At 35.4% G+C, this 27,493-nt stretch overlaps 2 protein-coding genes across 2 annotated transcripts; both read right to left on the bottom strand.

The window, feature by feature from the left end:
- Positions 1 to 268: 268 nt before the first annotated feature.
- Positions 269 to 2,349, bottom strand: LOC131872546 (pectinesterase-like). Its single transcript, XM_059216084.1, has 2 exons — positions 1,320 to 2,349; positions 269 to 1,059 (listed from the first exon to the last, which is right to left on the bottom strand). Exons 1-2 carry the CDS (start codon positions 2,278 to 2,280, stop codon positions 368 to 370), a joined length of 1,653 nt encoding a protein of 550 aa, XP_059072067.1. The 5' UTR covers positions 2,281 to 2,349; the 3' UTR covers positions 269 to 367.
- A 21,003-nt stretch (positions 2,350 to 23,352) lies between these two features.
- On the bottom strand, positions 23,353 to 25,433 carry LOC131041832 (pectinesterase-like). Its single transcript, XM_057975052.2, has 2 exons — positions 24,404 to 25,433; positions 23,353 to 24,143 (listed from the first exon to the last, which is right to left on the bottom strand). Exons 1-2 carry the CDS (start codon positions 25,362 to 25,364, stop codon positions 23,452 to 23,454), a joined length of 1,653 nt encoding a protein of 550 aa, XP_057831035.2. The 5' UTR covers positions 25,365 to 25,433; the 3' UTR covers positions 23,353 to 23,451.
- Between the last annotated feature and the right edge of the window lie 2,060 nt (positions 25,434 to 27,493).

Raw genomic sequence — 27,493 nt, 5'->3', positions numbered from 1 at the left:
ATAAATCAAATCAAAATTTACAAAATAAAAGAAAACATATATGAAACTACAGTAAGAATTTGGATGTACACTCACAAATTTAACATGAATAAACAATATTATATGTTAGAAATACTAACAGAATATATAAAACAATCAAATTAAAATTATTTATAAACAACTTGAAATTAGTTTTATCAACTAAGCACTTTGCAGATGCTTCAAATTTGTAAGCAGTTGAATTCGCCAAAAGAACAAGGATTTAATAACAAATTCACCATTTTCTCTTCATGGAGGTTTTATTTCCTCTTATTTGGTAGCTGAGGGGAGAACACATAAATTTGATGATGCAATAATCCAAGACAAGTCAAGTGGATTTTTCAACATTTTAAAACAAGTCTCCATTATAAGGTATGGAAGTTGCTGGTAACCATGAATCACCAAAGATGTAGTTAGTTACCGTGAAATTTCGAGCGTCAGTTGTGTTCATTACATGATAACCAGGCCAAGTAACTCGCTGTGAAGTATTTGACCCTGGACCTTGATTTCCGTATTCACCATAATACAACGTGCTCAAGGCAAATGTACCATTCCATTCTAACCACCCAGCCGGCTGGATCAAACTATCCAAATAAGATTGCATGTAAACAGTACGTGAGTACTCTTTCCATGGCCTCCCCAGGTACGTACGGACAGAGCTCATAACAGGAACCAGATCAGGGGCCGCAGTAACCTTACAGCCGTGAATCGATATCCCCGTGTTTTGATTTGGGTCTGTTCTACCTTGAGCTGTGAATACATTCTGCTGCCCGGTCAATGGTGTTCGTGCCAAAAGAGTGCAGTTTTGGAATACTACAGCGGAGTTGCCGAATATGTAATCTACAGTGCCATAGATATCACATTCTCTGTAGAATTGACGGAGTGAGTGCACGTACAGAGTGTCTTGATACCCTTTGAAGCTGCACCTGTAAAAAGCAGATAAATCTGCTCCCACCCGTAGAGCAACGGCCTGGTGCTTTATTGCACCTGCTGTGTTCTCAATTGTGAGGTCTCTTGCAAGAAAACCTTTCCCAGTCGTGGCTGCATATATTCCATTGAATCATCTTACATTAATATGGGTTTTAATGTCAATTAAATTGTGTAGGTTTTTAACTTATTTTGGATTATCAAAATTCAATTCTTTTCGAATTTTTAAGATCTCCACTATTCTAATAATTAATCATGAAACATAATCTTAAATATTCATTTAAAAAATTAAACACAAATTAATCCAAAAACAACATTACTTGTCTTAAAGAGAAAGAGAAATTAAAAAAAGGGAGAGAGATTCCATAACACACCGAGAGTGGCAGAGTTGAAAGTAGTGGAGCCATCTACAAAGCTTCTGTTACCAGTGATCACAGTGACGTCTTTTCCATCTCCAATGAGCATGATATTATATTTGTTACTCGCCACGCTTACGTATTCCTCGTACACTCCTGCGGTTACATAAATCACTGATCTGTTTGCACTTTTGTTTGCAACGGCATTAATGGCATCAGTGATTGTGGTGTAATCACCGCTGCCATTCCGCGCCACCGTCACCATGTTTCCTGTCAAATTGACGCCGGCTACAGTCTGAAGAAGCAATCTTCTGTCCTCTCCAGATAACCACGACGAGAAGTCGTCGTCGAGGGGTTCGTGATCAACTTGATGGGCGTCAGATAACAAGCGTCGGCTGTGGACTGAAGTTTTTGAGGACTTCATGGCTCTGATAAAAAGCTTCTCTACAATAGCCAGGGAATTACTCACTGACCGGGACGCGTTTGGCACATGATCTGTGAAAGACAGCAAATGGAGATCGATGTTTGCTTCGTTGAGGCCGTCGAGACAGGTGATCTGGCTCGTCAGGGCTGCACTCAGATAGCTCTGAATATCCACTGCATCTTTCCATTGTAATGAAGAATCTGTCAAGATTGACAGACTCTCCGTCAGATAATAGACGGTCAGATCGTACAGTTGGAGGCAGTCGTCGACGGCTTGACTCTGCTTAGCATTCATGGATGATCTGCGGGAGTCACTGGAAATGAAGCCTCCAACCGTTTGGGCGTTAGATATGCTCATGTTGAGGGCAATATGAGTCATATCTTTTGGGCCTCCTCGTAAAGACCCTGGATTTTCAGAAAGGCTTGACTCGCATGATTTACGATCAGGAGCCAATTCGCAGGCAGATTGAATGCCGTTTTGTGGAGTGGCGCCTTCACTTTGAGAAAATAAAACAACTATCACCACAACCAAAAGGAGCAGCAACTGAGAAGCCATTTATTTAATCAAATCACAAGGAAAATCAATAGAATGGAATGCAGTGCAGTGATTGGCATACATTGTGTGCTCGGGTATTTAAAAAGGCTCTGGAAACTCAAAGTCAAAGGAATCTCTAGCTATCCTTAAATATCGAGCATCGACATATATTCCACATTTTTTTAATTAAATCTTCAAAATACAGTACGTTCTGATTTGTCTGATGTAGATTGCACCCGCTTCTATTAATTCTCTATGATCTGTCAGCAGTGATGGAGGTTCAGATCTGCGAGCACGACAGCTCAGCAAGGGCATGAAGTCCACGAGCTGCCAGTCAAGCGAGGGAACCTCTTATGATGTTGGAGTCTTGCACTCAACAAGATCTGATCCCTGGTGGACTCATTTGGAGCCATTCAACTTCACCAATAGACCAAGCGTCCATTGACACATACATCTTATTTGAATTATAAAAGAATCTATTTTCTATATTATTATAAAATATCTATATCCCCCAAAACAAGTTGCTCTTGATATTGCATTAGTACTGACCATTGAGGACTAGCAATGCTAAAAAAGTGCCTTAGAGATGCAATTGGATTGCTAGGTTCTAGTTCACCTAGGTTAATCATTTGGAAAGGCCAATGTTCCAGAAATGGAAATGTTTAATTATAACAATATTTAGCTGTGTAGATATTCTACAAGGATCATGTATATTTGATCTAAATTTTAGTGCTATAATTGAAGAATTCCTAGAATGATTCTTCTCTTTTATGTATATGATTTTGTAAATGATTAGCATATATGAGAGAATGAGTGTTCCTTAATGTAAAGATGAATCCAATTGAATTCATTTATGCACAATATTATATAACGAAATTGCACAAAAATATAACAAATTATCAAAATCAAGAAAAGAATGTCCAATACTCAAGAAAATTTTCAATATTAAAATATCAATAGTCAAATTTCATGCTCATGGGACCGACCTAACATATAAAATTGTAATAAAGTATATAGAGAATGAATATTTGAACATAGTGGGAAATAATAGGCATAATGCATGTCAAGTATGTGGAACTAGTGTGGTTGTTCTCGCATATACATTGGGGGCAAGAACAACTTGTGTTGAGGTGTTCCTTGTTTGAGGATTCCCTTTAATTATATTGCAAGCTGAGTGTATCGTTGTTTGAGAACCATCTCCTTCTTTTGGAATGTGTATGTATCTTTATTTGAATATCCCTTCACTCTTTTATTCCTTAAAATATTAGCATAGAATATATACTAATATTTTAATGGGGGCGTGTGGATTTGTAAGCTTTGATCTTATTGATGTGTCCCCTAAGGTGTTGTTATCAGTTTTTGTAATATTGGCTAATTATGAAGCATTATTTACTTGTTTTTCCTCTATTCCTACAAGAGAAAATACTAGATGTGTTTCCTCTATTCATGTAGAAAGACACACTTCACCTATGAATCACCCAATATAATATGGTTTGCTAGCTATTAGTATTCATATTACTTAGCTTGGTCACCTAGTATAGCATGGCTTACTACATATGATCGTTGTTATTATTTATTCTTCTTGAGGTTATAGCATTGTAAATTATATCCCTATGCAATTTATTTCTAAGATAGGCCATATCATCGCTCAATTGTATATGCCATTCTAGCTTCTCCTTCTCATTTTGAACCTTAGGTCCTAATTTGAGGCCACATTGGGTGAAGCAAGGTGCCTAGGGCACCCCACTTCTAAGAGCGGGTGGCCTAGGGTGCCTCAATCCACAATATTTGGCCCCAAATTCAAGCCATGGCATGCTTGGCTAGGTTGAGTGGGAAATTTTTTATTATTAACATCAATACACATACTCCATACGACTAGATGACATCTACATCGACATATATCAACTGTACACCATAGAACAACTTTTAGACCTAGATAGTAGTTGAGTATCTCTTCCAAACCAAACAAGTCTATACCAACTTTCATACTAACAAATCTACTAGAAGCCCAACTACAAGACATATTACATAGAGTTGGAACCATCGCTAGACATAATCCTTCTTCACTTATCTGTATGATCACAAAGTTAGAGAGAACCTCTCATCAACTTGTAGCACTGCATTGTAGAGACCCATATTCGAAACAACCAAACAACTTCTAGATGAACAAGTTTGATATCAACTTATACTTGTATTTGCAACAATCTCCTCCTTTGTCATTGACGACAACACTTGTACATAATATCTAAAATACTTATCTCTCCAAATACTTCTCCCCCTTTGAGATCAAGAACAAAGGGTAATTTATTATATGTACACATCTACAAGCTCCCCCTACAACAACATTCCCTCAAAACTAAGACCTAAAAATCTTCAAATTTTTCACCATATTACTCCTAAAAAAAGGATCATAAAAAATCATCATCATTTCATAGTAGGAAATTTTTTTTTGTACTATTCTCTAAGACTTGAATGGATTGAATCCCACGAGCCTATTATAGATGAGAAAAATCAAATATGACATTCACATTGAAGATGCAACTCTATTGTAACTCAAATTTGCATCCTTGAGAGAACAAAATTGTTTCTTGTATTTATCTCTCTGTTCTTGCACAAAGTATAGCTATGAATGGAGATTGTATTTCTTTGTTCTAACAACACCATCATAGTCCTTGTATACATCAAATGAATTGGCTACATCAGAGTTTCCTCAAATTTTTCCTTGAATTTTTTGGTAGCATTGGGCCATCTTAAACAATAATGATGCAACCAAACAAGATCTTCAATACATATTTTGAGATTATTTAAGTAATATTTTAATCAATGATGCACCTTTTCACATTTTCTAATCATCTTAATATGTAGATTCTTCAATATCTTGTCTTCCTTATCTTCATTTTTCTTAGTAGCTTCAGCGCTAATATCTTTTGAAGCCATATACTCAACTACGTCTTCTTCTAAGACTTTTGGAAGCAGATCTACAACATTATTAGGAACCAATTTATTTCAAATTAGATTGGGATTAAATCATATGTTCATTAATCTCTTGATCATATGTTGGTATCACTAGGTACAAATCACCTATAGTTTTTAGTCCATCAGGACGTTTGATCATATCCAATACTTTGTGTACCTAAAGAGGATCCCAAAGGATACATGGGAAGACATCTTTTCTTCTTCCATGAATTTCTTTTGTTCATCACCTTTCTCCTGTTCATTACCTTTTTCTGGTTCATCTTCTTCACATTCTACAATTGTAGTTTTTAGGTTTTTCTCCTTGACAAAATGCACCTATTTAGATTTTATCAACTTGGAAGCATACTGCATGTGAGAGGAAGAAACCTATGTAGATGAAGTAGATAATCTTTAAGTTCTCTTTATAGTTAAATTATGTTCTTCCAAGGACATTCTCACCTTTTTTCCTACTCCTATCTTTCCAATATATGCACTAGTACCTATTTTTTCATCAAAAGTCCCAACCTTTCTTCACATTGATCGTTAGGTGATTTGAGGAGAATTTCTACAATTTCCATGCATTCGATTTTTGTGTTTTTATAGGGAAGATTTGTAACCCATAAAGTTTGAGGCTCTATTTCTTTTCTCAAGCAATTGTCCTTATTGACCATCAAGGTAATCTCATTTCTATAATTTTCTACAAATCTTGATGGAACCCTACTTCTAATGATCATCTCCTTCAAGATATTCAAAAGAAAATTATTGTTAGAGTGATATTTTATTAGCTAATAATTATTTATTTAATTATTAGTCTATTATACTCTATGCTTAAGCTAAAATTAGGAATCTTATAATTCTTTAGGGTTTTCTCCTTTAGGGTTTCGAGTATCCTTTTATAAGGATTCCCTCTTTGTATTTTTATAGAAATTGTAATTATTGAATTACATTCTTGTTGCACAATCAATATGACTCCTCTTTTCTGGATCTCTGAATTCTGGCCTCCATAGCATTTTTGCTTCTCTCCTTTTGTGACAGGTTTTCATATAGGTGATCTTTGGGAGCTGTAGAGTTGATTTTTCCTTTGCTCCAATATGGTATCAGAGCTCCAGATTCGCATGCCACTGTTCTCTTCATGAGAGTTTTTGGGCCTTGTTCTTCATATGTGTATATTCGGGGGTTTGTGTAGTTGTTTTCTTCCATTTATAGGGGTAGCTGATTTTTCGGTGCATTTTGGTGCCACACAGACCTCACGGTTAGATTTAGGAGGCCGTTTCCATGAATTTTGATATAAAATTTGACTTATTTTGGTAATAGGTGTTCTGGAGGCAAAAAATTTTAAGCCCTGACCATACAACCTCAGGCACACCATTCGAGAAAAAAAATATTTGTTTTTGGTAGTTTTATGGCTTGCCTGGGTCGAACTGGTCATGGGAGCCGTTGATGGTCTATAACCCGTTGGGGCCAGCCTAGCGGTTTACTCGACAGTCTTAACACCGTCAGCTCCCATGGTGGTCACTGTAACCCACCAATTACCATGGCTGTCACAACCACCACCACCCCCAGGAGCCGCCTATCACCACTGCCGCCACCCCCGCCCTGTCCCACCCAGCCTAGGTGTCGTTGCTCACCCTAGCTAGCCATTGTTCCACTTGACCAACCGCTTCCTACGCTTGCTCTTCTCAGCCACCACCTAGCCGCCACTAGTAGGGGGCTATGTTTTTTTTAAAGTTTTTTACAGGCTAATTTTTTTTTTGCCATAACTTGGGTAAACAGAGTTTTTTTTGGCAAAACCTTATATCATTGGAAAGCTCTTTCCGAGATCTATCCAGATCTAGAGGTTTTAACTTTTGACTTTTTCATTTTTGATGGTGTTGTTTGTTATCAAATCCAGAGGTTCTTTTTTGCACTTCGCGAGACATAACTTGAGCATGCGAACTCTGTTTTTCAAAAACTTTATATTGTTGGAAAGCTTGTTCTATTTTCTTTCCATTCATATGATTTTTCTTTCTAGATTATGCTCCAGGTATATTTTATTCAGTTTTTTGCTTTACAACACTGGTGAATATCTTGGATGTTTCCGGTCCTGGGATCTCTTTCATTGACTAGGATGTCTCATCTTTGGTTGTTCTTTATGTTTCCAGTCTTCTATCTCTTTTGATCATTGTAGCATTTTATTTATACAAACACGCTGAGATAAACTGTCACCATGCATTGTATACTTGGGATCTTGCACATCTTGTGCCTTATTGTACATGCACTACTTATAAAGTGCCATGGGGGGGTTGATGTTTGCCTTTGTTTTCCATCTACCTTTTTCATGTGAGTTTTCCTTCCACGACATTAGCCTCATGATGTATGTCAAGTGAGTGTTCCTTCCACGACACTATGTACTTTCTCTACACCTTCGATGTTACTGGTTCTTCATCATGTACTTCTTGTTGGCTATTTTTTTCAATGTACCTATACCTCTCCCTTTTCAGTGTTATGAGGAGGTTTTTCCTATTGTTCTAATGCTTCCTTGGTTTGATTGATCAACTCTTTAGGCTTTGGTGTTTCATGCCATCTGTATCTTCAAGTTCAGTTGTTTGCCTTTGTTTTCCATCTGATTCGAGTAGTGCCATTTGAGGGCACTCATGCAAATTATAATATTCTCTACCTGGTCATGTTTTATTTCAGTGGAGGTTCTTTAGATCAATACTTACTCTTCCACAATGTTTGCAGCTATTTCATGCTTAAGTGGTGTTCTTCTTGCTCTTATTTTTGTTCCTATCTTCTGGAACACTCTTGTTTGGAGGCTTCTTAGTCCTTCACTTGATCTTTCATCTCTTCTTGGAGAGGATTTTTGTTCCCATAGGGTTTTCACCTTTTTCTCCACTTCACATAGATTTAATTGTACTTGGGTACCTCATCAGGCCTAGTTGTCGGGACCCATTGTTGCTTTCTTGCATTTTTTACATGTTATTTAAGTCCTTTGTTGTTTTTTAGCTACTCCCTAAGTTCATCTTAAGGGAGGGTGCTAAAGTAATCTTTTATTAGCTAATAATTATTTATTTAATTATTAGTCTATTATACTCTAGGCTTAAGCTAAACTTAGGAATCTTATAATTCTTTAGGGTTTTCTCCTTGAGGGTTTCAAGTATCATTTTGTAAGTATTCTCTCTTTTTATTTTTATACCAATTGTAATTATTGAATTGCGTTCTAGTTGCACAATCAATATGACTCCTCTTTTCTGGATCTCTGAATTCTGGCCCCCATAACGTTTTTTCTTCTCTTCTTCCGAGACAGGTTTGCATGCAGGTAATCTTCGGGAGCTGTTGAGCTGATTTTTCCTCAAATCCAATATTTATAATAGGCTGCCCTATTGTCCTTCATATTATCTAATTAGTTTTTAATCTGGGCACCAATAGATATATTTTTTCTCCATATAATATTTCTTTTACTAGGAAATGTAATCAATAAATAAAATACCCAACAAATAATAAGAGACACATATCAGAAATGATAAATTTTTTTCTTCGTCCTTCAAATATTATCCATGAATTGGAGCCTCAAGAGATCAAAAAAATAATAATCTCTATTCTCCTTTACCATTTGATGAGAGACATATACAATCATAAAGGATGAAGATCCCTCTTTGTTTGTAAAGTAAACCTTGTACGAAATACCTATCACTGTGTATCTTAACTAAGGTCGATGATCCTATTAATTTGAGGTTCTCTTTTATCAAATACAACCCCAGTTAACCTAGTGATAATTTCATTCTTTACTGATTTTAAAACCAAAACTTCTCTAGTAGATCATAGACCAGTTACATTTCTTATAGCTTTTTTGGTAATCAGATATGGCTGATCTAGCCATATGAAATCCTCATGTTTTTTTCTCATTGCAAATCTTATCATATATTCTTCAAGAAACACCAAAAATCAATTCCAAGCATCTAACTTCATAAACCCTAAACTAGCATATTATATTTTAAGCCTTTGCATACTATCAATCAAATGCATTCTTCTAGAATTACCTATCTTTCTATGATCAAATTCATCCACTGAGATGAATGTATCAATAAGTATTCTTCTTATGAATGATTCTAGTAGGAACAAGAGAAAGCACCAACGAGGTCTTCCTTTGTGGGTTTGAACATATTATTCTTAAAAATTAGTCATGGTTCATTCATAATGCTCACAAATTTAGAATTTGCCACTTAAAACAAGGTCACAAGAAATACTTTGTGTAAAAAAAGAATCATCCTTGGGTCAATCAAAAATTTCATCCAAAATCCCCTTAAATTCACAAGTGACCATAGTGAACTCAAAAAGTAATATATATTCATTGTTCCTATACTCTTAGGGTTTTGCTTTCGTAAATGCATTTTACCATTATAACACAAAAATTTATACTCTATTTTTCTGCCAGCTACAAACAATATTCCAAACCAATTAAATCACCTAGTGCCTTCCAAAGAAAATGCTCCTAACCTCTTCTATTCTAAAATGAGCTATAGCATTAAGATTTAAAGAGGCACAAAATATTTATCTTCAGTTCCCCCCCATTGATAGTGCACATCTGATTAGTTTCTAGAAGAAGAATCAACACCAATGGAGTGTGTTGATCGAAATTTAGCATCTCCTTTAATATTCTCATATGCCTTCTTCACCCAAGTCATCTCCATCTTTTGCCTTTATTTATTCAAATCAATCTTCTTACCTAGAATATTCCTCTCATTCTTTCCTCTGTAGAATTTGGCAAGGTGTCTAGGTTTGTTGCAATTATAGCATGTCTAACATTTTTGTAGTCTTTTTCTATGCATCCCATTGTTTCCATTATCTTTGAAACTTCCATTTCTTCTTATGTTGGACTTGCACTCAATAGCCTTGTGCCCAAACTTTTTTGCATGCATAGTAGTATCCATTGAAAAAATAAACCTTTCTACTATAAATTTTATTTTCATATCTATTCCAATTCATCCTACTTCTACATACATTTACCTTTTGTCAAAATTTATTATAATTTGAACACTATCCACTAAAAGATTGTGCTCTGATTTGACTTCTACGTTAACTAGCTCTATGTCTAAACTTATTACATGAAAAACAATTTCCATTGAAGGTAAAATACCTAATTTGATAAATAGGGGTACTTCTGACATTGTTCCTATTTTGGACCAAGATGAAACCTTGTTGATCATCCTTCACCTTTTCTTTCCCTTGCCCATTTTTCTATAAGTCATAGAGTTTTTAGTTTTCTCATTGCCAAGTCCACCTTTTTCTTTATTCTACTTATCAGCATTCAACATTGCATCAATAACTTTATTGCCTCTAAGCTTCAAACCTTTGTTAATCTGTTCATTTTTAGGTTTTAATTCTTTCTTCAGTTTAACATGATTGGGAAAATTATGCTAATGTAAAAGGATCAAAGCTATTCATTCCTTACACATAGCTAGCAAGAGTATCATCCACCACGTTTTCCTAGAGGGCCTCATTCTTGTTAAATTTCTCACAACAATTAGGTTCTATTTGTATTAAATCTCCTCCCATAGTTATAGTAGTAAAACTAGAGCTAGAGACCGAGGCTAGACTACATAAACTAAGATTAGAGAAAAGAAAAATTATGGTCGGCATTAGAAATGTTTCTTTTTCTTCATTTGAAAAATCAAGTCCATTTATATAAGGTGGAGTTTGTAATTTTCATTTATGTGTTTAATAGTGAAATAAAATATACTGATACTTTGAGTTTCATATGCAATTTGGTATTTATTATTAAATATTAAAAATTTCATGTTTATACTATCAAAATTTTATACCATTACTACTATGTGTTTTTATTTAATTAAATTTTAGGTTTAAATACGATCCCCATTACAATGGTGCTAAAATTACTAGTTTTTGTATCAACCAATATAGGAAAAAATGGGTGTTTGAAAAGCTAACTTAAAATAGATTTTTCTGGTTTGATTTTTACTTGAAAATATTTTGTATGGGTTATTACAAAAATATCATATTTTATGCAAATGTCATAGTTCTGATAATCAAGGGCAATACATTTTTTGATTTTGTGTTCCTATTACCTCTTTACATTTCTTATGCAAACTTATAGAGGACATGTTTTTTAATTTATAAGCCCAATTAGAAATCCTTTTTCAAATTATAAAGCTCAAAGTGAACAATTTAATAAGAATCTCCCTTTTCCAAGCTAAATAAGTTGGAATATTTTTCTTTTTTAGAAACTAGGTACTCTTTAGCCTAGAAATTTATTTCGCATATTTAATAACTTAAAAATTGTACATTTTATATTATGACTAGTAGGAAGCATGGTTGATACTTCTTTCATGAGACTTTCAATATGAATAAGAGAATATCTTTAAATACAAAAATATAACATTAAAATAATTATAATATCATATACTTTATTCTTTATTGTTACCAATAAATAATACTGTATTATACTAAATGGAACTGTTGTTCATATTTATAATAACTATTAAGTATAGTTAAATGTGTATCTAGAGTGTTCAATGATTTTTTTTTATATTATATTAAGTGGGAAAGGGCCCCAAACCACTATAGATCCAATAAAAAACAATCATAAGTCTTGGAGAGCGCACAAAACAATACCAAAGGAAATTTTTATAAGCAATACATATGAAAACTATTAAAACTAAAGTCCTGTTGGTAAACAAATTTGTCTCTCATGATTTATTTAATCTTTATACTCTATAGCTCAAGAAATGAAAGACAAATTTCACCAAACAGTTGTAAAATCATTATATTGATTAACCTCTAAGTTAAGGTACAACTCCCTTTAATTGATATTCAATCAGCTCCAAATTACACACAACCAATATTATACTTTTCACCAGAAAACACAGAAAGGTAATCGCATTCACTAGTCAACACCAAATGAACACAAGCACTGATTCATATATAACTCTTTGTATAAAGCCGACAAACTTCACATGTACACTAAAACAAAATGAAAAGCTTAAAAGATGAATTTCACTGATAATTTTCTGTGCACATAGAAAGTTATAACAAATCTTTTCTTGAAATAGATTTTCACATAAATCAAATTTCAAACATCAAACACACAGATTCGAAGTTAAAGATAACTGTCATTTCAATTTTTCATTCATAGATGATCATCCACCTTCTGCATACACAAAGTCTTTCAACAAAATTAAAGAGATAGTTTTTCAAAAACATAGTGAACCCCATCAAAGTCATTACAAAACATATAAATAGGTCACCAGACCAATAGTTTTAGCCAAAGATAAAATTAACTCGAAAGAGTTAATGAGAAACTACCTTAACTGCATAACTAAAACTAGAAAATGACTAGACTCGTTGGCAAACAACTACCAGTAGTGCTAGTCATGATGTCGATTCAGTCTCGGTCAGATTGCTTGGGTTGTTATTTTGGACAGACACCATAACCGCATTTGCTGCACTCCACTCTCGATGAACCTTCAAGAACTCCTGAATTACTGTTACATGTGGCAAGCTGATGTGTATTACCCTTTGCTTCCAGATTTCTTTCTTCCTCTTCACCATCTGCACTTTGTCTCTGTGCGAATCGAAGTAATCCAAGTAGACTGTGAGCATTGACTCTACTTTGGAAATCTTCGTAAAATCTTCCACAGATAAGGATTTATCCACTTTAATTTGTTTAATATGGTTGCTAAATCGATTGATCATTTCTGCAGCATCTTCCAAAGTTTGGTTATCTTCCTTAAGCAATTGGACATCTACGCAGCATAAATCCTTTTGCATGGTCATCCTCAAGGTTGTTAGTTCACCTCGTAGACTGGTTGATTCCCTATGACTCTGTTCAATGATTTGGTTGCGCCACTCTATGCTTTCTTTGCATATAAACATTATATCTTCGTTTAACCCTGGCACTTGTCTTTCGGCAGGAAAATTCATCAAGCCATAATGCTGAATGTCATGCATTTTCTTTGAAATCACCGCCCATTTAGTCTTTTTTTTTTGCCACAAGATTAAGTTGGCATCCAAATCCTTGGTAAATTCATTAGCATCTTTGAAAATATGAACTAAATTAGATATGTAATTGGTTCCTTGATGCACAATCGAGGTGAGCCATTCAAAGAAAATCTCTGCAATCATCTTGTTTTGTTGAACCTCATCAAATAATTTCTGATTACCTGGGGATTTTAAACTAAAGGGTATTGAGCTTTGAGATAACGGCAACAGACTGTTTTGTAGAGCATGAATATATTGGGCCATTTGCATTAAATTCTACTTCAACTCAGCCTTGTCCTTTTCGTCCTACCAAGTGCAGGAGATAATCCATTTGGTCGAAGTCTCCAAATATTTCACATCAACTGCTCTAGTTCCGACCCCAAAATCAAATTGCTCAATGGTATAATCCGCCTCTGAGGCAGCGGCAACATCCTTATCAGATGTAGGTTTGGCAATGTCTGCAGTCCAATTCTTTGTGCCTTCGTCAAAACCAATCATAGTCTCCATTTTTAGCCACTTAGGCTTCATGGATCTTCCCAGGAATTTACTCACAACATCTTCCATCGACACTGAAATAGGCACCACATTTCTTTTCCTGGTAATTGAGTCACTTAACCATTTAGGTGCCAGAGTCAGTTCCTTAGATTGCATAGGTGGAGATCCTCCAGAAGGCGGTAGTGTAGCATTGCTTGCATTAGACCGGATATCAAGCACCTATGAATCTTGGATAGTAGCATCTGAATCAGTCAAAACCTTGTCAGCATCAGAAACAGGGGTTTCCATATTGCCTTGTACCTCCTCGGCGTCCAAATCAAGAATGAGTTGGGTGGCAAATGGATGAAAATTCTTCTTGTATCTTGACCTGGTCACTCGACCACCAATGGAATGTGTAGCTTTAGAGTCAAGTTTTTCTTCTTTAATCTTAGCATACTTCTTTCCTGCAACAGAAATAGGGATGTTAGTTAAAATAGTTCTTTTACTTGGAATCTTCCTTTTTCCATTTTTGTTTCTTGAACTGGTTGCCTTCGCTAGATGAAATCGGCAAATCCTAAGCCAATTTTTTGTTCTGTGAATTATGCTGAAAGTGTAGTCCTGTATGCTATCTTTTATCTTTTTACTCCAGTCGATGTTTGGGAGAGGTTTATTATGTACCCGTTGTGTAGGGGAAAAAGCGAGACTAGGTTAACATGCCCTAATCCTACCTTTTGACACACATTATGGAATATGAAAGAGCCTAGAGGTATCACACAATTGGCTACTTCTTTTTGTGGAAGAGAGAGCCATGGGCTACCTATTAGGATTTCTATTCCTTTGTTGTATTTGAAAGATAAAATGATGCAAGTTCAATTCCTAACCCCAAAATGCAAGTATGAACTAATAACAAGATTGCAGAACTGAGATTAAACAATGGAAAGCTGTAAACACAAGGACAAGACAAGAATGCAAATGTGTACTCGGGGTTAAAATCTGAGTAAAAATGTTCGAGATGGGAGCGCAGGCGCCACTATCCTGATTCTACCCCTGAAATTGCTCCGGAAACTGCTATTTTACAACCTAGAAAGCTGTCGGAAATGCTAAAAATTACTGTTTGACAGAGGGACCAGGGCGCCTAGCACCTCCGTCCCAGGGACCAGGGTGCCCAGTACCCCTGTCCTGGCAGGACCAGGGCACCCCACGCCCCTGTCCTGGTCTTCTCCTCTGAAACTTGGTGTGAAGTTCTGTCTTGGTCTGCTTCCGTCGGATCTGCAACTTGCGGCATCGTCCGAATCCTGAAACCTACACTTATATCTGAAAAGGTATGGTGGGCGGCTATATAGGGTTTTGCCTTAGTCAAACCCCCACTTTGGTGATTTCCACCTCCACGAATAGCCAAGTTGTATTGTAAAAGTAATGTGTGTGCAGACCTTGTGTGTGTGCAAGATCCTAAAATGCAATTAAGCAAACTAGAGCAACCTAGAAAGTAAACCCTAATTGCTTGTAAATGATAATGTAAATGCTCCAAATCAAGATGCAAAGTGATCTAAAGCATGAATACAAATGATATAATGAGGCTTATGCAAAAGACATGAAAAAAACATGAAATCATACCCAACCCCAAGGGAGGGGTACAAGCCAATCTTCAGTCGGTGATCCCTTATTGCTCTCAATGCCTTCAAAGACCTAAATGGATGAATGAAATTGATGAATACTTGATGGATGGATGTTGAATGTTATTGAAGTCTTCAAAGATCTTCTCTTTCACTACATAGAAGGTCCCTGAAACCAAAATTTGGATCCTTTCAAATGAAGAAAGAGAGCTCTTATATATGAAACCCTAGGTCTTAATTTCAACTTTTGGCTGACCTAGAGATTGAATCTCCCACCAATTTCTTGGGGTTAAGCTTTATTTTATGATTGGATTGCGCTCCTAAAATTTTGGGAAAAAAGTCCGAGACTGTGTGCACTCCGGGCGCCATGGTCTCAACAATTTTTCACCAAATTTTCAAGGCCGTTGGATATGATGATTTTAGAGAGAATTCTGAAGTTACAGGTGACTTCGAGATGTTTTGACCCCCCAAATCAAGCCCCCAAGTTCAAAATAGGACCTAATTAGGGTTTTTGATTAAATGATGTATTGGAGGAATAAAATGAAAAGGGCACACTTTAATGAAAGGGCCCAACTTTATGATGTGGAAGATGATGAAATAGAACCTTAGACCTAATTAATTTCATTAATTAAGTGCTAAAGAAGAAATGCAATGCAAAATGCAAAATGCGCCAAGGCGGGTGCTAAACTAGGTGTGAAATTGTACCACCCTAGCAAGTGCGTACAATTTACGATGCTACATTTAGCCCCCACTTTAGCGATCATATGAGTACTACATGCATATGCAAGCTAAAGTACAGGAAAGTAAACATTATTTGAAAAAGGATATATCCATAAGTTTGTCGAACGAAGCCCCCAGTGGTATCTGCAGTACACAGTTAGGAACCGCACCCTACAAAACACATGTTAGATCACAAAATCACCTAATGCTTACTAAGGAAAGTGATGAAATTTGTGAGTAGATATATGCCCCCCCTGTTTCGGCTTGCTTATTAGGGAGGTGAAACAGGATAGCATGTTTACTTACGACAAATTGTGTGATAAATTATTGATGAGAGATGTTCACTGAAGAGGCTTCAGCAGAGCATGTTTTGGAACATCCCGGGAGTAAGGGTACGAAAATATGATTCCTACGCAACAAATGGTTCAAAAATCGCATCTCCCAAACTCAAGTTATGATGAAATGAGTGATAGAGGAAAATTAGGGTTTTGAAAATAAAGGAATGAAAATATATACCTTGAAAGTGACAATTGCATTTGTCACTTTGTTGATTTCTGAGTATTGTTCATTGCAGCGGAACCCACATAGCCATCATCATGCCTTCACGATGACTGGAGCATCCCTCAAGGATTGAGATCATGCGACAGGCCGTGATCGGTGACGAGCCACTGGACGAGGTGAGTTGACTAAACTTTGACTTTGACTTTCTGCATTTTAGTATGTTTGGGTGTTTAAAAGGTCCATGTTACAAAATTGCCAAAAAGTGCAAAATGTTGTCAACACAATGTTCTCAAAAGTTGTCATTTTATACAAAAGAGATTAAATGGTGGTTGGGTGGCCGAGAATGATGAGAGTATGTAAATGAGATGAAAAACACAAGCAGAGGTGTTGGAAGGAGATTGGAATGAAAGAAACTTGATTTTGCCACGTTTTTTACCTTGTTTTCTTGCATAGATAGACTATATTTTGTTTGGTACAGCCTGGTACAAACTAGTACATGTCTGAATCTTATGTGGGTGGAAAGATAATTTTATTGCAGATATTTTGTGTTCTTACCAATCCTAAAGAAATTATTGTTTGATTGGTCTAATAAGTCAATCTTTCTAACAACCCTGTTCAAAAACTAGGGTTTCAAGTGACCAAGAAAAATCCATAAATCAGCCTTCTTCCATTGGAAAATTTGTAAAAAATGGTGGTAGGGTCTGTTTTGATAAGGTTCTCAATGCCTCTAAAGGGAAACGTGTAAATATTTCATTTGTAGGTGGAAATAAGTGACAATATGTCACATTTGTTGTGTAACAGTAAAAAAGACTAAGTGACAATCAAAATTACATCAAATAAACATTTATTTGGACGTGATCAAGGGGAGAATCGGTACCACAAACCCCTAAGAGTATCAAATAGGTATTGATACATTTAAAATGCATGAGATCATCAATATGATGAAGATTTTTGCATTAGGACAACCCAGGCAGTCATAATCTGAAGAATAACCAAAGGGTCTGTGCTTGAATAAATGTTTGGTTTGCACTATTGGAGTGGAAGGAATGGTTTAGGAGTCTTCTTATGCTATCTAAGAGGCCTATACAACGAGTGTTGAATAAGTTGGGGCAAGATGTCAATAATGTGTCCCTATTAGGTCTAGTGGCTAAGCGCCTAGGGTGTGTGTCTAGAAAGCTTTGGTTTGGGTCAATGATATCATTTCTTCTCCTCTCTCTGAACTGAAAGCAATAACATTACAACAATCAGAAAACCTGCTCCATATGACCATCCTACTCCAATTTGATACCAAGGAATCTACTCACTCTCCTCTTCATCTTTATTTTCAGAAGCACTTGTAGGACAAGGAGGTGCAAATTTAGGCAAAGACCAATTCTTTGGAAGTGGGCATCCCTACAAATATTGATTTCCAGAATGTGATCTATTTTCAAATAGGATTATCCATCCTCTTTGCAGTATACTTCCTAAAAGATTGTTATTGAAAAAGTTTAAATATGCCAAATAGCTCAAAGATTGAATCTCCAAAGGAATATGTCCTCAAAGCTTGTTTGAAGAAAGGTCCAACGATATAAGTTGACTCATATCTGCAAAACTATGTGGTATATCATTCCACTGAGATTGTTCATGGATAGTTGTAGAAATCTCAAGAACTTCAACTTTCCAACATCAAGAGGAACATCTCCATTTGAAATTGATTGTTGGAGAGATCTATGCCAGTGAGTGTGGAAAGAATATATGAGTCGTGTAACTCTGTACCTTTAGAAGCCATACTCAATGCATCATGATATAATTCCCTACCACATTGACCATAAAATGCCCTATTTTGATACAAGATATTTTCATCTTTTGTTGCTAATGACATTTCTTGCAAGGATAAAATGGTGAAGGGAATAGGGCCCGAAATATTGTTGCAAGAAAGGTCTAAGATCTGGAGCTTCTTCAATTGACCAATTTATGGAAGAATTCTACCACTAAACAAATTCCCCTTCAAAACCAACGCTTGTAAGTAAGAAAGATTTCCAAATGACTTTGGAATCAGACATTCTAATAAATTATGTCCAATATCAAGAACTCTTATTCTTAAAAGAGCTAGACCAAGAAGCAATGATAAACTGGAAAACAATATTGAACTAGAGAACAATCCATTTAACTTATTATTCGTGAGGACCAAGGATCTCAGGGCTATTAGTTTATCAAATTCTTGAGGTATGCTTCCTTCCAAACTATTAGTTCCCAAATTTAATACCACAAGCAGAACACAATTGCCCAAATTGGAAGGGATTGTTCCATTCAATTGATTGTTTACCAAATTTAATAATGAAAGCGTAGACAGACTTCCCATGCTTAAAGGTATATTGCCATTGAACATATTATCATTGAGCTTCATTGAATATGAGTTGCATGCGAAGAGTTGAATGCTTTGTAACTGATTTCCTGACACGTTTAGGAATCGCAAGAAGGGGCCACATAGCCAAAAGAGAATTTCTCCAAAAAGATTGTTGTCTATCAATACTAACTCTTTTAGAGAAAATTGAGTTGCAAACACACCAGATACGGCAGCCCCGCAGAGAACGGCAAACGCACCAATTTCGCTCCAAAATCACGGAAAGAGCGTGATTTCACGAGTCCATTCTCCTCATTCAATCACGCCATGTCTCGTGAGACTCACGACTTTGACTCAGATCAGCCTTGTTAAAGACTCGGACTACTTAAGAGTCGCGTGAAAGCGTTGCTTCTCATACGCAAATTGCCCTAACTACCTCACAATGGCAAGCTCTCTTTTTCCACATGGACTTACGAGTTCTGTCAAAGACACATACTAAGCAACATATTAAGTCTAGAGAGTGTTAGTCAATTCTGAGTGTTTAACACTTTTAAGTACATAAGTATATTTTTAGTGTAACTTACATTAAGTAACATATTAAGTCTAGAAAATGTCAGTCAACTCTGAATATTTAACACTTTTAAACTTATAATTATAAGCTTAATGTGTGTGATTTAATCCGTTCTATTTGAAAGAGCATCATGCATTTCTTATGTTTTAATTATCATTCATTTTTGTTTATTCAATTTTCTAATTACTAATTTTAAAGAAATCAAAATAATAATAATTAAAAGTTTATTGATAATTTTCACATTTATGAATAGTCAATCACTTTATTCTTAGTAGTTGATTTTTTTTTAATTTAATTGAAAAATTTGCACAAATTTATTGGTATCCATAGTGCACACAAATAGAGAATTTGTACATAAGTAATGACCAATTTTGAGGTGGTTGTAGTTCACAATTATTAGGACATCTTAAAGTAGGTATTGGGTAACACTTTGAAATGATCACTGTTTGACCCTTGTTCACATAACGGATCACAAAGCATATGTCGTTACTTGGGGAAGAGCACTAGTAGTGGATCGTGTTCCAATAACCAATCTCCCCTTGTGCACCCAACCTTCCAATTATAATTTTAAAGGGGCCAAAAAAAATGATAATAAAAAGCTCATTAAATGGTTTCACATGTACCAATAGCCGATCACTTTTTAGATTTTTGATCCATAATTGACACATTTGTGCACCACTACTAGGATATAAGTGCACAACTATTGGGACACTTTTCCACAAGAACTGGCAATTTTGAGTGGACAGTTATTGGAACATCTTTAAGTAGGTATTGGGTGACACTTTGAAATGTGTACCTTTTGACCCTTGTACACACAATTGATCCCACAAAATGCCTCATTACTACCCATAATTATAACCTTAGCTGGAAGTAGTTAAGGTGCATACAAAGACAACAAAAAAATTGTTGAAATTCAATGTACCATTTAGGATCTGTGGGTGTGCAAAGGTAGCTATACCCACTACCAGTATGCTTCACCTACCCAAAAGTTAGAACAATAGATATAAGCAGTTAAATTATAAGGAGACAAAAAGAATTTGTTGAAATCCGATGTATCATTTGGGATCTATGGGTGTGCAAAGTTAGCTATAACCACTATTGGTGTGTTTCCCCTACCTCGCATTAATTTTCTTTAGTTCAAAATTTCTATTTTTAACCACCTCATTCACAAAAATGATATTACACATTGATATGTTTTCTTTTAATTATATGGCTCTTACTATCAATTTTGTTGATTAACATCTTCAATTGCATTAAGCTGTAGGAATATGTTTTGCATCATAATTTTGATAGAACAACTCTATATTGGCTCTTATTTATTAAGCTTACCTCTCTTCCAAATCGAATAAACACATATATTGACAAATATTTCTAGTCCAATATGAGTTAAAAAAAATCCTAGACACTCAACATCCTTGCATATACAATTTGTAATATGATAAATTAACCAATAATCCAAAGTACCCTTCATGTACTTGAAAACCCTTTTAACATATGTCCAATATTTTGTTGCCTAATTTTATTGTGTCCTATTATGATAGTCACTCCTCCCTCCCCCATTGGTTCGCACCCATGCATTTTGATCTGACTACATACATCATTTATTTAACTAATTTGAGAAATATTTAAATGAATCTTCCTTTAATCAAATCTCACATGCGTGTTCTCCCTCATCATCCCTAATGTGGCTTTCATATGTTGAAACTTGCGAAAAATCCTAAAAAAATTCTAAGCATGATTTTTTTGTGTTGGAGTTTCAATGTTTTCCATTTTGGTATAAATTTTCGTTTAATTTTACCTTGTTCCTTTGATCCTATTAAGATATTGTGCTTTTCCATACAAGCCTACCTTTAAACTATTCCTTCAACCATTTTTCTTGTTAGGATTTTAGAGTTCTCCTTCTTAATACCCCTCTTTTCCAACCTCGACATTTTGTTTCCTTTATCAATGTTTTAGTCTTGATCTTACTTCCATGATTTTCCTTCAAACCTTGGCTTCTTGACCATTTGCACTAAGTTACCTCTAGAGCCAAAAATTTTGCCATCCCTTTACTCAGGTAGATATTTCTTAAATCCCCAATTCCTAGCACTCCCATTATGTTTTCTTATTGGGCTCATGGGTCTTGAAATCACCTTTATTGGCTACTTCTCTGAACTGTTCTAGATTCTTAATATTTGACAATTGACAATGTTCACCATTTTAGTATTAGTAGCTTGGAAATACCTTGATTCGCATACATAAGAGATGAATTCCTTGGTATCAGTTTTCCCTCACTCTATTGAACTTCCTTGATATGTCCTTTCAAAGTAAGACATTTGGAGATACCCTTATTTTTTTTCTTTAGACATGAAGTATGCCATTCATCTGATTCCTAATAATGGTATGGGGCATGAGGTATTCATATCTGCTACTCCTATACTATCTCACATATACTTCACAATGAGTTACAAGAACATGTGACCATCATATGATGAAGATGAGCAATACATGGTTACTAACAAAATCCATACAATATGGATACTTTCTTTCAAACATTAATAATGCTTGTTCAATGATCAAGTATCATAATTTTTTTTTCTCATATACTTTCAATAATTACAATTGTGTACTCTCTCAAATCTTTGAACATTTAACTTTTTTTATTAAAAAACATAACCACAAAGAGAATTTACAAAAAAAAGTTATTTTCAATGTTTTCAATATAGTTAATTAAAAGCATGCAAAGGTTCATTTCATTTATAGAAAGGAAGTATAGTGATGTATGATTAAAATGATCAAACATGTCAACAGAATTCTAGTATACATAATTGAGATGTGCAACAATTTTCAAAGTACATACTTAGATAATTAATTATTAAAAATAATTAATTCAAGTATTACTATACAACATATATACTATTGTATCAAATTTAGAGGACTCCTACTTCATTCACTTTGAGAATATTTCCAATACAAAGTAAAATAATATTATCAAAGAATGGCAATGGTCAAGATAATGAAGCTTGTATAGGTAAACCTAGGAGGAACCTATTTTCTCTCAAACTATTATCTTGATTCCTCCAAAGAACACATTGAATGCTTGGGTAAGAGAGATGACCACAAAAGAAGGAATGACTCATCAATAAGAGAAATTATAATGGAACAACTGATCAATGGAGAAATTGTCCTCCTTCAAATTCTATTAAATCCAAGAGGGTATTTTCTTGAGGTTAAATGAAAGAAATACAATTAAGCATTGGATATTTATAATTAAGTAAATGAAAGAATAAACTATGTATGCAACTAAAGATCAAATCAAACTCTATTACTTAGTATAACTCTTTTTAGCTTATTTTATATCTAAATAATCTAGAGAAGTTTCTCTCATAAGTCATTAAAGTATTATCATCTATATGTTCACAAACTATAAGCCATAGAACTAAGTCATAATAAAAGCCATGGACTAAACTAATCATAGACTAATAAAGAACAAGAGATGAATTTTAATTTAAAGATTGATTCCATGGAGCATTTAAGTTAAACCATTGTCTATGCAAGCACCCATGATGTATCTTTGACCATGTTAATGTATTAATTGAAAATTAGAATACAGTAATTTTTTTTAGTTGTAATCAATTAATAAACATGGAGAGAAATGTATCCTAGATACTACATAGACATTGCCTCCAAATTAGTACCTATTGAAAGATATATAAATCAAATCAAAATTTACAAAATAAAAGAAAACATATATGAAACTACAGTAAGAATTTGGATGTACACTCACAAATTTAACATGAATAAACAATATTATATGTTAGAAATACTAACAGAATATATAAAACAATCAAATTAAAATTATTTATAAACAACTTGAAATTAGTTTTATCAACTAAGCACTTTGCAGATGCTTCAAATTTGTAAGCAGTTGAATTCGCCAAAAGAACAAGGATTTAATAACAAATTCACCATTTTCTCTTCATGGAGGTTTTATTTCCTCTTATTTGGTAGCTGAGGGGAGAACACATAAATTTGATGATGCAATAATCCAAGACAAGTCAAGTGGATTTTTCAACATTTTAAAACAAGTCTCCATTATAAGGTATGGAAGTTGCTGGTAACCATGAATCACCAAAGATGTAGTTAGTTACCGTGAAATTTCGAGCGTCAGTTGTGTTCATTACATGATAACCAGGCCAAGTAACTCGCTGTGAAGTATTTGACCCTGGACCTTGATTTCCGTATTCACCATAATACAACGTGCTCAAGGCAAATGTACCATTCCATTCTAACCACCCAGCCGGCTGGATCAAACTATCCAAATAAGATTGCATGTAAACAGTACGTGAGTACTCTTTCCATGGCCTCCCCAGGTACGTACGGACAGAGCTCATAACAGGAACCAGATCAGGGGCCGCAGTAACCTTACAGCCGTGAATCGATATCCCCGTGTTTTGATTTGGGTCTGTTCTACCTTGAGCTGTGAATACATTCTGCTGCCCGGTCAATGGTGTTCGTGCCAAAAGAGTGCAGTTTTGGAATACTACAGCGGAGTTGCCGAATATGTAATCTACAGTGCCATAGATATCACATTCTCTGTAGAATTGACGGAGTGAGTGCACGTACAGAGTGTCTTGATACCCTTTGAAGCTGCACCTGTAAAAAGCAGATAAATCTGCTCCCACCCGTAGAGCAACGGCCTGGTGCTTTATTGCACCTGCTGTGTTCTCAATTGTGAGGTCTCTTGCAAGAAAACCTTTCCCAGTCGTGGCTGCATATATTCCATTGAATCATCTTACATTAATATGGGTTTTAATGTCAATTAAATTGTGTAGGTTTTTAACTTATTTTGGATTATCAAAATTCAATTCTTTTCGAATTTTTAAGATCTCCACTATTCTAATAATTAATCATGAAACATAATCTTAAATATTCATTTAAAAAATTAAACACAAATTAATCCAAAAACAACATTACTTGTCTTAAAGAGAAAGAGAAATTAAAAAAAGGGAGAGAGATTCCATAACACACCGAGAGTGGCAGAGTTGAAAGTAGTGGAGCCATCTACAAAGCTTCTGTTACCAGTGATCACAGTGACGTCTTTTCCATCTCCAATGAGCATGATATTATATTTGTTACTCGCCACGCTTACGTATTCCTCGTACACTCCTGCGGTTACATAAATCACTGATCTGTTTGCACTTTTGTTTGCAACGGCATTAATGGCATCAGTGATTGTGGTGTAATCACCGCTGCCATTCCGCGCCACCGTCACCATGTTTCCTGTCAAATTGACGCCGGCTACAGTCTGAAGAAGCAATCTTCTGTCCTCTCCAGATAACCACGACGAGAAGTCGTCGTCGAGGGGTTCGTGATCAACTTGATGGGCGTCAGATAACAAGCGTCGGCTGTGGACTGAAGTTTTTGAGGACTTCATGGCTCTGATAAAAAGCTTCTCTACAATAGCCAGGGAATTACTCACTGACCGGGACGCGTTTGGCACATGATCTGTGAAAGACAGCAAATGGAGATCGATGTTTGCTTCGTTGAGGCCGTCGAGACAGGTGATCTGGCTCGTCAGGGCTGCACTCAGATAGCTCTGAATATCCACTGCATCTTTCCATTGTAATGAAGAATCTGTCAAGATTGACAGACTCTCCGTCAGATAATAGACGGTCAGATCGTACAGTTGGAGGCAGTCGTCGACGGCTTGACTCTGCTTAGCATTCATGGATGATCTGCGGGAGTCACTGGAAATGAAGCCTCCAACCGTTTGGGCGTTAGATATGCTCATGTTGAGGGCAATATGAGTCATATCTTTTGGGCCTCCTCGTAAAGACCCTGGATTTTCAGAAAGGCTTGACTCGCATGATTTACGATCAGGAGCCAATTCGCAGGCAGATTGAATGCCGTTTTGTGGAGTGGCGCCTTCACTTTGAGAAAATAAAACAACTATCACCACAACCAAAAGGAGCAGCAACTGAGAAGCCATTTATTTAATCAAATCACAAGGAAAATCAATAGAATGGAATGCAGTGCAGTGATTGGCATACATTGTGTGCTCGGGTATTTAAAAAGGCTCTGGAAACTCAAAGTCAAAGGAATCTCTAGCTATCCTTAAATATCGAGCATCGACATATATTCCACATTTTTTTAATTAAATCTTCAAAATACAGTACGTTCTGATTTGTCTGATGTAGATTGCACCCGCTTCTATTAATTCTCTATGATCTGTCAGCAGTGATGGAGGTTCAGATCTGCGAGCACGACAGCTCAGCAAGGGCATGAAGTCCACGAGCTGCCAGTCAAGCGAGGGAACCTCTTATGATGTTGGAGTCTTGCACTCAACAAGATCTGATCCCTGGTGGACTCATTTGGAGCCATTCAACTTCACCAATAGACCAAGCGTCCATTGACACATACATCTTATTTGAATTATAAAAGAATCTATTTTCTATATTATTATAAAATATCTATATCCCCCAAAACAAGTTGCTCTTGATATTGCATTAGTACTGACCATTGAGGACTAGCAATGCTAAAAAAGTGCCTTAGAGATGCAATTGGATTGCTAGGTTCTAGTTCACCTAGGTTAATCATTTGGAAAGGCCAATGTTCCAGAAATGGAAATGTTTAATTATAACAATATTTAGCTGTGTAGATATTCTACAAGGATCATGTATATTTGATCTAAATTTTAGTGCTATAATTGAAGAATTCCTAGAATGATTCTTCTCTTTTATGTATATGATTTTGTAAATGATTAGCATATATGAGAGAATGAGTGTTCCTTAATGTAAAGATGAATCCAATTGAATTCATTTATGCACAATATTATATAACGAAATTGCACAAAAATATAACAAATTATCAAAATCAAGAAAAGAATGTCCAATACTCAAGAAAATTTTCAATATTAAAATATCAATAGTCAAATTTCATGCTCATGGGACCGACCTAACATATAAAATTGTAATAAAGTATATAGAGAATGAATATTTGAACATAGTGGGAAATAATAGGCATAATGCATGTCAAGTATGTGGAACTAGTGTGGTTGTTCTCGCATATACATTGGGGGCAAGAACAACTTGTGTTGAGGTGTTCCTTGTTTGAGGATTCCCTTTAATTATATTGCAAGCTGAGTGTATCGTTGTTTGAGAACCATCTCCTTCTTTTGGAATGTGTATGTATCTTTATTTGAATATCCCTTCACTCTTTTATTCCTTAAAATATTAGCATAGAATATATACTAATATTTTAATGGGGGCGTGTGGATTTGTAAGCTTTGATCTTATTGATGTGTCCCCTAAGGTGTTGTTATCAGTTTTTGTAATATTGGCTAATTATGAAGCATTATTTACTTGTTTTTCCTCTATTCCTACAAGAGAAAATACTAGATGTGTTTCCTCTATTCATGTAGAAAGACACACTTCACCTATGAATCACCCAATATAATATGGTTTGCTAGCTATTAGTATTCATATTACTTAGCTTGGTCACCTAGTATAGCATGGCTTACTACATATGATCGTTGTTATTATTTATTCTTCTTGAGGTTATAGCATTGTAAATTATATCCCTATGCAATTTATTTCTAAGATAGGCCATATCATCGCTCAATTGTATATGCCATTCTAGCTTCTCCTTCTCATTTTGAACCTTAGGTCCTAATTTGAGGCCACATTGGGTGAAGCAAGGTGCCTAGGGCACCCCACTTCTAAGAGCGGGTGGCCTAGGGTGCCTCAATCCACAATATTTGGCCCCAAATTCAAGCCATGGCATGCTTGGCTAGGTTGAGTGGGAAATTTTTTATTATTAACATCAATACACATACTCCATACGACTAGATGACATCTACATCGACATATATCAACTGTACACCATAGAACAACTTTTAGACCTAGATAGTAGTTGAGTATCTCTTCCAAACCAAACAAGTCTATACCAACTTTCATACTAACAAATCTACTAGAAGCCCAACTACAAGACATATTACATAGAGTTGGAACCATCGCTAGACATAATCCTTCTTTACTTATCTGTATGATCACAAAGTTAGAGAGAACCTCTCATCAACTTGTAGCACTGCATTGTAGAGACCCATATTCGAAACAACCA

This window comes from Cryptomeria japonica, unplaced genomic scaffold, assembly GCF_030272615.1.
Source record: "Cryptomeria japonica unplaced genomic scaffold, Sugi_1.0 HiC_scaffold_648, whole genome shotgun sequence".
Classification (NCBI taxonomy): Eukaryota; Viridiplantae; Streptophyta; class Pinopsida; order Cupressales; family Cupressaceae; genus Cryptomeria; species Cryptomeria japonica.
The sequence above is the reverse complement of the archived record's forward strand: the minus strand, read 5'-3'. Positions and strand labels throughout refer to the sequence as shown.